General features: G+C 36.9%; 1 protein-coding gene across 1 annotated transcript in view; it reads right to left on the bottom strand.

The window, feature by feature from the left end:
- Positions 1 to 16,423, bottom strand: part of LOC115211754 — a 749,350-nt gene that overhangs the window by 604,634 nt on the left and 128,293 nt on the right. The window contains exon 16 of the mRNA XM_036503111.1: positions 6,526 to 6,637. Within this exon, the coding sequence (XP_036359004.1) occupies positions 6,526 to 6,637 (112 nt within the window). The remainder of the gene's footprint in view (positions 1 to 6,525; positions 6,638 to 16,423) is intronic.

The raw sequence follows: 16,423 nt of genomic DNA, 5'->3' as shown, positions 1-16,423 counted from the left end.
CTATAGTAGAAGACACTTGCCCAAAGTGCCATGCAGTGGGACTGAACCTGGAACCATGTGATTGGTAAGCAATTTACTTACCACACAGCCACTCCTACGCCTAAAGAAATCTAACAACTTAGGTTTAATAACTTAAAAAAGTTAACCGGGCCTTGTCTACAGAAAGATACTTGACTCAAAACTTTACAAAAAATACAAAGTCCCCACAAACTTACATATGTAAAGAAACATCATCAGTGTGATGAATTGGTTTGAACAGGTCAACAGTAAATATTAATCTGAATTTACCCAATTTGGCACCAAATTTTTACCAGTCTATCACTAAATACCTCTTTCATAAAGCCATACAATTCATGAAACCATGATATAAGATGTACTTAATGTGGTTTCACATTTGTGAAGCCATAGTTACTATTGTCTATTGGCAATAAGGAAAATTTAATCAAATCCTGATGATGGTTTTAACAAAGACTGAAAGTAATCGATTAGTTGACTCAATCTTTTCCCTAACATGGTCAAGAGTGACATACTTAAATGTTTCAATCCTGTAGGGTGTATTCTTCCAGCAAAGTTAAATATATCTCTATCTGTCTGTCTGTCTGGGGAAGTCAAAAATAATCTGCACGTTCACCATAACAACTTTATTATTGGTGTTTATAAGCCATTTAAGAAACACACAAAATCCGTTAGATTCACTTCAACATTTAAATTTAATTTGTCAAAATATTTTCGTTGCTTTGAAACCGCGACCTGTTCACTGACAAAATTCCGTACTGAGATGCAGCAAGGAATTTTGCCAGTGAACAGGTCGCAGTCTCAAAGTGATGAAAATATTTTGACAAATCAAATTTAAATGTTGAAGTGAATCTAACGGATTTTGTCTGTTTCTTAAATGACTTATAAACACCTTCCACGCTGCAATTGTTTTTGTTCCAGCACATGATCTCAGATCATGTCACTTGCTATGCAAGTATATCTCCGTAACTTTATTATTGTCATGCTGCCTTCTGCACATGTGTGCTTATAGTTGGTACTATTGTAGTCATGTGATCGAAACTTGAGCCTGATCACACTGATTTTCTTTCTGGCTTCGCAGTGTAAGCATGTCCGCTCCACTAGCAATGTGCACCAAAGAAGAACAAAGAGCTGTGATCCAATTTCTTTGAAAATGGGGTGTATGGTAAACAGTGCAAGATACAGTGCTTTGTTGACCAACAAACTGAAGCCAGCAATTTGCACCAAACTGTTGAAGAAAGTTTTGTTGTTGCAGGACAATGCACACCCACGCACGGCCACCCTGACCTTTGAAACCTATTTCTTTACTACCCACAAGGGGCTAAACACAGAGAGGACAAACAAGGACAGACAAACGGATTAAGTCAATTATATCGACCCCAGTGCATAACTGGTCCTTAATTTATCGACCCCGAAAGGATGAAAGGCAAAGTTGACCTTGGCGGAATTTGAACTCAGAATGTAGCGGCAGACAAAATACCAATAAGCATTTCGCCCGGCATGCTAACGTTTCTGCCAGCTCGTCGCCCTTTGAAACCATTAACCAATTGAGTTTCGAGGCACTGGAACACCCTGCTTACAGCCTAGATCCTCACACCTTCTGACTCCCATATTTTTGGATCTCTCAAAGATGGTTTATAAGGTCACCAATTTCCTATGGATGAAGATATGAAAGAAGTGGTTCATAAATGGTTGCACAACCAACTGTAAATCTTCTTTCAGGGAACACACAAGCTTGCGGACTGCTGGACCAAGGGCATCAAAAAGGAAGGAGGCTATATAGAAAAATGGCATACTTGATTACATCGACCCCAGTGCGTAACTGGTACTTAATTTATCAACCCCGAAAGGATGAAAGGCAAAATAGACCTCAGCGGAATTTGAACTCAGAACGTAACGGCAGACGAATCCCTTATCTATATCATCATCATCATCATCGTTTAACGTCTGTTTTCCATGCTAGCATGGGTTGGACGGTTCGACCGGGGTCTAGGAAGCCAGGAGGCTGCACCAGGCTCCAGTCTGATCTGGCAGTGTTTCTACAGCAGGATGCCCTTCCTAACACCAACCATTCCATGACTGTAGTGGGTGCTTTATACGTGCCACCAGCACAGGGGCCAGAGAAGGCTGGCAAATGGTCATGATCAGTTGGTGCTTTTACATGCCACCGACACGGACGATCTTACAGCTCACCTGTGATGAACCGGCGTCCCATCCAGGTGGGGAACCTATACGCTAAGGAAACCAGGAAACTGGCCCTATGAGCCAAGTACAGCTTGAGAAGGAACAAACAACAAAACAATATACATATATATACATATATATATATATATATATATATATTATATATATATATATATATAATATATATATATATATATATATCAATGCAATCATTGCATGTAATGATTGCATTGTTCAATTAAATGGATCTGCTTGAAACGGTCGTACTGTTTCATTACTTGATATCCTGTTGCTTATTTTATTCACCTTACTTCTAGCTGTGTGGATAATACCAGACTGACTTGGTGCTTCAACTTAAGTACCTAATTCAACTGAATATCAATTATATTATATATATATATATATACAATATCAAATACATATACACATATACACAATGTATGTGTTTATTAGTTTGTGGGTAGGTTACACTTATAGGTGTAAGACAATATATTTGCTACACACAACTGATGTTAAAACACTGAAATATCATAGACAAGTGAGATAATTTGCATATATATGTGTGTGTGTGTGTAGATAGAGAGATAGATAGATAGATAGATAGATAGATATGGTGTGACCATGTGTTAAGGAACTTGCTTCCTAACCACATGGTTCTGGGTTCAGTCAAACTGTGTGGCATCTTGGACAAGTGTCTTCTAATATAGCCTTGGACCGACCAGAGCTTTGTGAGTGGATTTGGTAGGCAGAAACTGAAAGAAGCCTGTTGTATATATATGTATATATATATATGTGTGCATATATATATATATAATAATAATAAATATTAGGGAATAAATCCAAATTTACAGGGAAAAAATCAGATTTAGGATTAAATCCAATTTTATAGTAAAATATTATATAATATTAATTAGAGACAAAACCACTATTTTGCAAAATTTGAAACTGACTTGAAAATCGGAAATCCACCTGAAGATTGTCGATCAAGACATGAAACAATTGTAGTGGCGGTTTTTTTACTTTTTATTAAAATTTTATGTATTGATTAAGTCTTTCCTTGTTTGTTTTGCAAAATAGTGGTTTTGTCTCTAATTAATATTATATATATATATATATATATATATATATATATGTTCAAGTTTGTGTGTCTATATTTGTATCCCACATCATCACTTGACAACCGATGTTGGTGTGTTAGCTAGCATCCATTATCTCTTTTTAATCACCCTGTCTAACTACCTATCGTTATTTCTGACACTGGAAATTATCAAACCCACATTTTGATAAAATTTGTGGATTGCACACACAAACAGACCAGTGAAATTGGAGCATCCAATATGGAACTTAAAACCTGGACACTGGTTTTAAGAGTCCAATAGAATAAGTATTAGGCTTACAAAGAACAAGTTCTGGAGTCGATTTTTTTGACTAAGAGGCAGTGTTCCAGCAAGGACTGAAACAGGTAAAAAAATAAAAGAATATATATCTGTATTATCTGGACTGTATAGTGTTATATATCCATTACAGCCCATCTTACTAATCAATTTTGTATTAGAGATTCAATGGAGTATTAGGTAACAATTGCTGTAGTGTGTGCACATATGTGTAGGTAATTGTGGCAGTGTGTCCATATGTCACCTTACACTCTGTTGAATCCCTGGCTGAAACCAATTGTTAAGATCGACCATAATGGATATATAATGCTGTGTAATTCGGATAATATACCCACTCCCTTGATGGATATATGAGTGCATTTTTTTCCTGACTTAAGGACATTTAGACGACTTACACACACACAGTTGCCTGAGAAAATAGGCATTCATATATCTATCAAAAGAGTGGGTATATTAATCTAAGTAGGTTACATAAATCCATTTGCAGCTGAGCTTACCAATCAGTTTTGCACAGGATATTTAGTAATGAAACACTACAAGAGCACTACTCAAAGTGGCCGGTATGGGGGGAAAAAATGGCCATAATTGTCTCATAATGTAATATCCTGTGCATGACTGATTGGTGTGATCACCTATAATGGATCTACAATATTGTATACTTTGATTAATATATATATCTATATATATACACACACACACACACACACACACACACATATATATATCATCATCATCATGTAATGTCACTTTTCATGATGGCATGGATAACATGGAAGACAGACAGTAACTGATGATGATAATGTATATATATATATATTTATATTATATTATTTATGCATACATATGTGCACACTCACACACATACGCATGTGTACGAATATGTATATCATCATCATCATCGTTTAACGTCCGCTTTCCATGCTAGCATGGGTTGGACAGTTCAACTGGGGTCTGGGAAGCCCGAAGGCTGCACCAGGCCTGTCAGATCTGGCAGTGTTTCTACAGCTGGATGCCCTTCCTAACGCCAACCACTCCGTGAGTGTAGTGGGTGCTTTTTATGTGCCACCGACACAGGTGCCAGACGAGGATGGCGAATGGCCACGCTCGGATGGTTTATTTTACGTGCCACCGGCACAGAGGCCAGGCGGGGCTGGCACGGCCACGATCAGATGGTGTTTGTTACGTGCCCACAGCACGGAGGCCAGTCGATGCGGTACTGGCTACGGCCACGTTCGGATGGTTTTCTTATGTGCCACCGGCACTGGTACCACAAAAATACAAATTCCATTGATGTTCATCGATTTTGATTTGGTTTGATTTATATATAAATATATATATATATATATATGTGTGTGTGTGTGTGTGTGCTTGAGTCAACATATATCTAAATAGATACGGGTGTGTATCTGTATCTATGTACATGTGTGTGTGTGTATATATATATATATATATGTGCATATATACACACTCACACACACATACATGTATATATATATGTATGTGTGTGTTTGTAATACACTCACGTAACAGAAAACTATGAGTAGCAAATAATCATTTTACTTCCTATCGTTCCTAATACATATAAACAAACTTTACATGATATATTGTGTAGTCTTTTTGGTTGTAATTCCAAACACTCGTACACACACACACGCACACACACACACACACTGATGTAAGTCAGCTGAAAGTAACTTGTAAACCATTTCATTTATAACCGTACTGAGAGGGCAAGGCCATCAGCATTAATGAAAATTTATCCTAAAAGAGGACAAGGGAGAGAACTTACAAAATTCCAGTTGACCAACTGGCACTTATCTCTATGTTCTTCATGCAGAAAGCTATGTTGGGAAATTTCCAGAGTGATTTTATATATATTATTGCTAAGTTCATAGTGACCAGGACATGGTGACTGGAACTTGTGTCAGCTGTGCAAAAAGTCCCATTTAAGACAAACTTCACAACAAACCTCTATTAAAATACTTTTTTGTTATCCTTAATCTAGTTTTAAAACAAGACTCAATTTATATATATATATATATATGTACCGGAGTAAGCACATAAATGTGAAACAAGGTGGAAAAAAGAGTACTCAAATACCAGAGGTAGAGTAATATGCTTTATTTAAAAGCAGCAGAAATATAACAAAAGCTGTTACTCAGAGTCTCACGTTACCGTTCGGACAGTTTTGTTAAAATAGAACAGAAATAATGATATCGTTATTTCTGTTCTATTTTAATAAAAGTGTCCGATGAACGGGAGCGTGAAACTCTAAGTTATATATATATACATACATACATATATATATGTGTGTGTGTGTGTGTATCTATTTATACAAACACAGGCACATGTATATACACACGCATATACATATGTAAAGATATATATCTATGTGTGTCTGTGTTTGAATGCAGTTATGTATATCTTTATATGCCAGTGTTATATTGTGTGAATGCATGAATATAAATTCGGACATCCTGTTCATTAAGACACATTGTCAACTGAGAACAAAACCTAATTCAAAGGAAAAAAAGTAAAGCATAAATGAAAAACTTGATCCATCTCCTGCAAAAACAAACAAATAAGCAACAAGCGAAGAAAAAAAAAGAAGCAAAAAGCCCCACCACCACCACCACCAAACATGCAAGTGGTCTTGTGTTAGTTTGAAGTAATTACATAGATTACATTTTTGTGGTCAGAGTAGAGATGCATTCTTTTATGATGGTTTTTTTTTTTTTTATCCTGTCTGCTAAATGGAATACACCTATCTTATTAACATTTTTTATGATGTTAATTCTTTGCCAGATATGTTAAATGTCAAATTTGTTTTTTTCTCTTTGAAGAAGTCTTAGAAAAAAAATTGTCAGGGTTTAAAAGAACACACCAAGTTAACCATTTCCAGTCAACAAAATTGGATCACATATTTCCCTACCTGAGCCCGAACTGCTGCCAATTGAATATTAGCTAATCTTATTTCATTTCTTTTCCGACACATATCCTCTTGTGTTTCATATACTTTGGCATACAAATGGTTTGCTAGATTCCTGCAATGAGCCACAAGAGAGAGAGAAAAAAAAAACATATATAAAAGTAAGATAGGGTATTTATAGAAAAAGGTGGCTTACCTTCGGACGTCCTAGTATCATTTTGAAGTTGAAAACAATCCCGGAATGAATAAAGTTAATTGAATTTGAAATGGAAATGACTAAAACTTTTTTAAAAAATAGAAGGTATTAATTTTAAAAAAGGAGTTTAAACAGATGTGTCTGTTTGTATGTGTGTATTTATATTTGACTTTGTAATATGATAAATATAACTTTATATGTATATTTTTATGCACAATTTTATGTGTGTACTATATATGTGTATATGTGAAAATTTGTATGCATTTATGTATGTACGTGTGTGTTTGTGTGTGTGTGTGTGTGTGTGTGTGTGTGTGTGTGTGTGTGTGTGTGTGATTAAGTAAGTGTATGAGTGTGTTACTAAAGTGTGTAACGTTTAATAAATTGAAATTGCGGATAGGAATAAATTTGTAGTAATTATTGTTCTTTTTAGATCTGCTATTTTTTTTCCACAGCTGATTGTTATGGTTTTCTGCAACTGTTGTAGTGACTCCCGACAGTGTGATGATAGCATACAAGTGACTGATGCAGCAACAACGATAATGCAGACACCACAAGGAAAGAGATGACAGGAATGACTGTTTGTGCAACTGATGAATGTTGCAAAGTGACAACTTTATGAATCTCTTTCTGACTATCTTTCAGTCAGTCACTGTCTCTCTCTCACTCTCCCCTCTCTCCCTTTCTATCCTGTTAAAGAAAAACAATATATTCCTCAGAATACACATACATTGATTAAGATTGTGACATTAAAATCTAGTTAGCGCTCAATCCACATGGTTTTATAAAAACATATTTTAGTTTATATTTCAGTATCAAAGATTAACTCTATTCCCAAAGTTATATAAAATATAGAAAATAGATAATCTTTTCAACATCTAATTCTTTAATTCTTTTGGGAAGATTTATCAATTTAGAATTACTCTCTCCTTCTTTTACTTGTTTCAGTCATTTGACTGTGGCCATGCTGGAGCACCGCCTTTAGTCGAGCAAATCGACCCCAGGACTTATTCTCTGTAAGCTTAGTACACATTCTATCGGTCTCTTTTGCCGAACCACTAAGTTACAGGGACATAAACACGCCAGCATCGGTTGTCAAGCGATGTTGGGGGGACAAACACAGACACACAAACACATACACACACACATATATGTATACATATATACGACGGGCTTCTTTCAGTTTCTTTTACCAGATCCATTCACAAGGCTTTGGTCAGCTCGAGGCTATAGTAGAAGACACTTGCCCAAGGTGCCACGCAGTGGGAATGAACCTGGAACCATGTGGTTGGTAAGCAAGCTACTTACCCCACAGCTACTCCTGTGCCTGCACCTCAAATAATGGTGCTGCACCAGTATGGCCCCACCTTTGGGTTGACACATAAGTAAATAAAAAAATAAATATTTCCTGCAAAAAGTAAATTCTGATTCTTTCTATGTCTGTTTTCCATCTTTTTTCCTTTCTTTCTCAGTCTTTCTTTCTTTCTTCCTTCCTTCCTTTCTTTCTTTCTTCCTTCCTTCCTCCCACTGTCTCCTACTGAAACCTTCATGTCATAATCAAAACTGCATCAAAGTGACAATGCTCAAACTTCTGAGCAAAGTAGGACTAATTACTTCAGCCATAAGCTAATGAAAATGCTCCACTGGGCTAACTAAATTGTATTTCCCAATAGATTATTAATGGTATATCTCTTTTAATCCTTCCCAGTTGGTACCATATTCAAAAGATAGCATTAGCGTAGCTAGCAAATCCTCCTTCATTGGCAACCATTATGCTCTGAAACCCTCTTGGTTAAGTTCTATTCTTTTATACTATACACAATGGGTACTCACCACCCTGCTTTGAATTTGCTACAGCAAGCTATCAAGCTTGTGCTTTCCTTTCTAAGCTTTACAGTAAAAATTGCATGTACATACTGTGCTTCAAATAATTAGTGTACAACTCCCTTTTGACAAGTGAATGAGTGAGCCACTATGTTGTTACTGGTGATGCCAGAAATATTAGGCAAATTTCCCTCAAATCAGATTAGGCTCTACAATCTTAAAAAGAAAGTATATATTATACTATATTATATTGTTTCAGACATCTCCAAAAAAGACGATATGGTCATGACTGGAATGTCTTTGATCATAGGTCTGCTCAATCAGAAATGACTTGCAGGTAAATATTTTTTTACCATAGGCACAGGAGTGGCTGTGTGGTAAGAAACCTGCTTCCCAACCACATGGTTCCAGGTTCAGTCCCACTGTGTGACACTTTGGGCAAGTATCTTCTACTGTAGCCTCAGGCCATCCAAAGCCTTGTGAGTTCATTTGGTTAACGGGAACTGAAAAAAGCCTGTCATATATATATATATACATATAATATATATATATAAATACAGTGTACATTTAAACACATAAGAAGTTACCATCATTGGATACCTGGCATGCTAGAAGGAATAGCCAAAACCCAAACCACTATTAGGGATAAATTTCGAAGGGAATGAAAAATAAAAAAAACATTTACCATCAATCTCCTGGACCATGGTTTCTGGTTCTATATTAGCAAATAAAATAATTTGCTAGGCGGAGTCTTCATCAACAGTTACGCTAAGATTAAACATATAATTACGAGCAATCCAGCATTTATATGAATAATATATAGTCTATTGACTAATTTTTCTACATGCTAGGCCACTTGTAGTAAAAATATCTAAAATTTTCTCTTACCTGATATTATTAATTATATATATATATATATATATATATTAGAATTAAAATAACAGTAAGCCATTGTGAAGCTGCCAGATGAGATGGTGAAGATGCCGACAACCGCTCGGTTCAAAGTCTCCCTTGACCTCAAGTGGCCTGAACTCTTTACATGAGCACCACCCTGTACATAACTCCATGTCCCCCTACATGGCTTTGCTTTTTGCTTTTTGAGCCCCAAAATTAACTGACTAACTAACTAACTATATTAATAGAAATGGTAAGACAACAAGAGATAGACAGAGACCGCAATATTATGTAAACAGTGGAATTTATCTGTAAATATAATATGTGACAGTTATTCAGTAGCCATGATAAAACTCCGAGCTCCGGATGTCGGGATGGAAACTTGGAGTTTTATCATGGTTACCGAATAATTGTCACATATTATATTTACAGATATATATATATACATATATATACATACATATTTATACATTTGTGTGTCTATGTTTGTTCCCCCACACCATCGCTCGACAACCAATGTTGGTGTGTTTATGTCCCTGTAACTTAGCAGTTCAGCAAAAGAAACTGATAGGATAAGTACTAGGCTTACAAAGAATAAGTTGGGTTGATTCATTTGATTAAAGGCGGTGCTTCAGCATGGCCACAGCCAAATGACTGAAACAAGTAAAAGAATAAAAGAATAAATGAAACACTATCTCAAGTTCTAGGACTCATAGCTGCTGGTTACCTAGTTTCCACAGCAGATAAATGACTGAGAACTCAACATTCTCCTTGAATGGGATGACAGTCCATCACAGAGTTGCTCATTTGCAGCTGAGTGGACGGAAGCAATATGAAATGAAGTGTTTTACTCAAAATTCCCAGCTTGGGAATCCAACTATGACCATGCAATTATTGTTTTGCTAGTTTCAGTCATTTGACTGCGGCCATGCTGGAGCACGGCTTTTAGTCGAACGAATCAACCCCAGGACTTATTCTTTGTAAGCCTAGTACTTATTCTATCGGTCGCTTTTGCCAAACTGCTAAGTTATGGGGACGTAGACACACCAGCATCAGTTGTCAAGCAATGTTGGGGGGACAAACACAGACATACAAACATACACATACACACAAACATATATATATACATATATACGACGGGCTTCTTTCAGTTTCCATTTACCAAATCCACTCACATGGCTTTGGTCACCCAAGGCTATAATAGAAGACATTTGCCCAAGGTGCCACGCCATGGGACTGAACGCAGAACCATGTTGTTGGTAAGCAAGCTACTTACCACACATCCACTCCTATGCCTATAATATATATATATATATATATATATATAATTTTATTATTTTTGTTGTTTCAGTTATTGGTCAGTAACCTCGCTTAGGCATCACTTTGAAGAAGTTTGTTTTTACTGTATTGAATCCCACTACTGCTAATTTCATTGTTCTTGTCAAATACAAAAGGCAAACGGTCATTAGCATAAGAGGAGATTAGTCAAGCAGACCTTTACATTGTAATCATTGTTGTCATCACTAATGTCATCAGCATTATGATTGTCACCATCATCATCAATATTACTGTCATTATCATCATTGTCCTCACATCAGCATCAATTGTATCACTGCCATTGTTGTTCTGGTCATTTTAACATGTTTGCATGGTTCAAGAAGGATTTATCGGATAAGATTGTTATGGCCAGAGGCTCTTCCTATTGCCAATGCTTACCTGTTTTCCAGCAAAGTATTAGGTTGTCTGGAAAGTTCGTACCAATTTATAGTAGCTTACATTTTAACTTATTTTAGAACATATTTGGGTCCATAAAATAGGATTTGACTACACCTCCATTTAGAGCACAGTTTAAGCTATCTTTTCATGGAAGAAGGTTTATGTTCCTATAACCTGTGTTAATTCTGTAACCCTTTAAAATGGAAGATAAGAAAGTTCATTTTCGGCACTTGATGCTTTGGGAACCAGACGAAAATTGCTACAGCTCAGCTAGAATGTGTTACCCCGCCCTGCATATTTGCTAGTTATTGCTCCTTCGGATTTCCACTTATTCAGGTCTCTGCAGAATAGTCTTAAAGGTAAAAATTTCAGTTCCTTGGATGACGTAAAAAGATACCTTGATGAATTCTTTGCCATGAAACCACCTCAATTCTGGGAAGCGGGTATTTTCAAGTTAAAGGAAAGATGAGATGCATTGTGCAACAAAATGGTTCATATTTGGTTGATTAAAAATGTAATGGCAAGTATTTATTGACCTTTCTCTTTCCTTTAAAAATCAGCACAAACTTTCTGGACAACCCAATAATATTCTATCTTAGTCCAGACATATTTGCAAGATTGCAAAACAAGCAACATTGCTTGTATGATAGAGAGAGAGAAGAGACTAGCACAGAGGGTTTTGTCTAGTTTTGCTTTGAGCCCATCTCATATTGAGGTAAATGCCTTCCATCTTACCCTTATTCTCCATGAGATTTCAACAACCATGTCTCAGTGCATATTTCTTTGTATGCTCTAAACAGACCTCCTTTTAATTCCTAGGTTTCTTTGCTTCTCACCTGTATTCAGCCAGGTGCAGCATCTTCAGACCATTTGTATTTTGTTTACATGTGGTTTGTTTTAAGGACTACAACTAAGCTATGCATGTCCAGCTCTGTCAACATGGTCTGCAGCTGGTTTGTGATTTTGGCAATGAGAATGATACCATTTGCATTAGTAGCCTGTTGATGTTCACACTACCTATTTGAAAAGGGCTGATGAACCAGAGGAGTGTGTCAATCTCCAGTGTCTGCTGTGCCATAATTTCTATGGCTGGAAGCCCTTCCTAATGCCAACCACTTTATAGAATGTACTAAATACATTTTAGGTGGCAGTGGCACTAGTGAGGTCGCCAAGTAACTTACAAGAAAAGACCCCCTCAAATGAGTGGGATGTAATATTGATGGAGGTAGCTGTAATGCCAGGTAATGACAGGTTAAAGCATGACAGAGGGACAGAAACAAGTGTCCTGCAGTAGTGGAGACACATGGCTAACCCCTCACATTCCTGATGTCTCCAGCCAGGTAACCTTGTACCTCTTCTTCTTGTAAGTACTTGTCGACCAGGCCAGTGCAGGTGCCACTTAAAGGCACTCAGTTCACACTGTAAAGGGGTTGGCATTTGGATTCAGCTGTAAAAACCTTGCCAAAACTGATCTCGCCTGTGCTTGTACCACATAAAAAGCAATAGGTCCACTCTTATTTCTTTACTGCCCACAAGGCGCCACACACAGAGGGGACAAACAAGGACAGACAAATGGATTAAGTCGATTATATCGACCCCAGTGATTAACTGGTACTTATTTAATCGACCCCGAAAGGACAAAAGGCAAAGTCGACATTGCTGGAATTTGAACTCAGAACCTAGCTGTAGACGAAATACCACTAAGCATTTCACCCGGAGTGCTAACATTTCTGCCAGTCAACTCTGCTGAATGGTTGTTGTTAGGAAGGGCATCCAGCTGTAAAAATCTTGCCAAAACAGTTGCATAAGTCTAGTGCAGGTTTTGCTTTGTTGGCTCCTGTCAAACCGTTCCACCCATGCCAGTACGAAGGCAGATGTTAAGCGATGATGATCATATATACAGGAGTGGCTGTGTGGTAAGTAGCTTGCTAACCAACCACATGGTTCTGGGTTCAGTCCCACTGCGTGGCATCTTGGGCAAGTGTCTTCTGCTATAGCCCCGGGCCGACCAATGCCTTGTGAGTGGATTTGGTAGACGGAAACTGAAAGAAGCCTGTCGTATATATGTATATATATATAAGTGTGTCTGTGTTTGTCCCCCTAGCATTGCTTGACAACCGATGCTGGGTGTTTACGTCCCCGTCACTTAGCGGTTCGGCAAAAGAGACCGATAGAATAAGTACTGGGCTTACAAAGAATAAGTTCTGGGGTCGATTTGCTCGACTAAAGGCGGTGCTCCAGCATGGCTGCAGTCAAATGACTGAAACAAGTAAAAGAGTAAAAGAGAGTAAATATGTGTGTGTGTGTATTTGTGCTTGTTCCTGTTTGAGTATATCTGCCTATATGTCAGTTGTTGTTTTAACACTATTTGAAAAAAAAACTGCCAGTGTTTATGCCTCATCACATAGTGTGATGGAAAAAGAAAAGAGTTGATATGATGGATAAGATTCTTCAAAATGTTGCTCAAGCATGGCTACAGTCCAGTGACTAAACAAAAAAATGAAGAGTAAAAAGTGTACAATTAACCATTCAAGATTATCTTACATTATCATTTTTTTTCCCATAACGTAAGATTATTTTTATCAGTAAATGCATGGAAAACAAAAATGAAAACCATTAGCTTTTAGTGCTTTTTTTATAGTGATTAAAGACTCAGTCTTGTGACTAACAGCAATGTGGTTGTTAGATCTCTAAAAATGAAAGCATTAATCATGCAAAATAGCTCAATATAATCAACCTAGAGCAAAAATGTGATTAATGAAATATTGTTATTTTCCATTCTTTATTAACCCTTTAGCATTCAGATTGCTCTGTCAAATGTAATATTTGTTGATTTATAATGTTTGGGATCAATCATGCATTATCTCATTGCTTCAAGATTTCAGTGGTGCGATTATTTATTTTTAGAATGACATTGCTGAGTAGGTATGAGAGGCCAGATCTTATCGGTTGGAACTCAAAACAAGTTAAAATGCTAAAGGGTTAATAGCAGGCAACAAATCAGGAAAAATATAATTATGTTTATCTTGTCTGTTATTCTATGCTGAAATAAATAATTAGATAATTAATTATTAGATAGCTAAAATAGAAATGAATTATGTAATTTAATATTCAAAACAGATTTTAGAAGCAAGTAACATGGGAGAGGTGGAGGCACGTGGCTTAGTGGTTAGGGTGTTGAACTCGTGATCGTAAGGTTGTGGTTTCAATTCCTGAACCGGGCGATGCATTGTGTTCTTGAGCAAACCACCTCATTTTCACGTTGCTCCAGTCCACTCAGCTGGCAAAAATGAGTAATCCATTGGCGGACCAGCATCCTGTTCAGGTGGGGAATTTCTACACAACTAAAACCAGGAAACCGGCCCTTATAAGCCTGACATGGCTCAAGAAGGAACATCTATTTTTTTTACATGGGGGGGGGGTTATAAAGCAGTTATATGCTGTAACAGCACATTGCTGCATCTACCATTTGTTGGTGATTCCTGGCAGATGACACCTTTGTACCATCCAGGATACAACCCTCGAACACATGGGCCTGTTTGGGTTGTCATTGCTGGTGAGGGTTTTATGATGTCTGAGTGCAAATCCTATCTTAATCTCTATTAGTCACTTTTATAACATGCAGAAGAAATATTGGGTCTATTCTTTGGTATGTTGGTCCCCACACAGCACTAGAGCAATGTGAGATGAAGTATTTTGCTCAAGAATACAACACACCACCCTGTCTGGGAATTGAACCCACGATCTGACGATCATGACTGCAGCACCCTAATCATTAGGCCACATGAATTCTTGAAGCTGGTGTCTTTCTTTATGATGTGGTGAGTTTTGTTTAAATAAATAGTTTGCTTTGGTTTTGAATAATGTAACATTGGTTTCAAATTTTGGTACAAGGCCAGCAGTTTTGGGGGAGGGTGTAAGTTAATTATATCATCCCCAGTGCTCAATTGGTAATTATTTAATTGACCCCTCCCCCCCCACCACCACCCACCACCAAAAGGATGAAAGACAAAGTCAGCCTCAGCAGAATTTGAACTCAGAATGTAAGATAGACGAAATGCCACTAAGCATTCCACCCTCTGTGCTTGCCACTTTATTAAATAATATAATATTAATGACCAACTTTTAATTCATGAACTCTATCTCACATTGGAAATATTTTAGCAAAAGCACTTATTTATTTCACATTTATTTCTTTATTACCCACAGGGGGCTAAACATGGTTTGGACAAACAAAGGGATTAAGTCGATTACATCGACCCCAGTGATTAATTGGTACTTATTTAATCGACCCTGAAAGGATGAAAGGTAAAGTTGACCTCAGCAGAATTTGAACTTAGAACGTAACAGCAGCTGAAATACCTATTTCTTTACTACCCACAAGGGGCTAAACACAGAGGGAACAAACAAGGACAGACAAACGGATTAAGTCGATTATATCGACCCCAGTGTGTAACTGGTACTTATTTAATCGACCCCAAAAAGATGAAAGGCAAAGTCAACCTCGGCAGAATTTGAACTCAGAATGTAACGGCAGATGAAATACCGCTAGGCATTTCGCCCAGTGTGCTATCACTTCTGCCAGCTCATCACATTGCAATACCAGTGACATGGAAGATACACCCACTACATGCTGTAAAGTGGTCGACATTAGGAAGGGCATCCAGCCATAGAAACCATGACAAAGATGATACTAGAGCTTGATGCAGCCCTTTAGATCACTAGATCTTGTCAAACCATTCAACCCATGCCAGCATGAAAAGCAGATGTTAAATAGTAATTATGATGAGGATGATGACGATGATGAGAGAAACCTGAAGTATCTATTGAATTAATGCGTAGCTTTTCACATATGTGCAATGGATGTGTAATGAGCTATTTAATGTTCCAGGAAATAAATATGGTAATATATTCATTCCAAAATACATTTTTATTAGCGAAAGGTAGAACATATTAAGATTATGTTGATTTTTTGCAAAATGTCATTCTTTAATCTGCTTTGTATCTGTCAGTACATGTCGGTATCTGCTATATATGAATATTAAAATGATACCATTAAAAGAATTAAAACAACTTAAAAACTAGACAATGTTTAAAATTTGACTATTTAAATGCTTTGAGTTTAAAAAATATTATTCTATTTGCATAATAATGTTGAAAATATTATAAGTAATAAAGATTTTCAGAAGAGAATATATTGGTCATTATCGTTACTAAATACAGAATTACCCTGACTTTTTGTCACCAGCATTATGATGGATCGACTATTCT

The sequence above is a fragment of the Octopus sinensis genome, linkage group LG5, assembly GCF_006345805.1.
Source record: "Octopus sinensis linkage group LG5, ASM634580v1, whole genome shotgun sequence".
NCBI classification, from domain to species: domain Eukaryota; kingdom Metazoa; phylum Mollusca; class Cephalopoda; order Octopoda; family Octopodidae; genus Octopus; species Octopus sinensis.
This window is presented reverse-complemented; position numbering and strand designations above follow the sequence as displayed.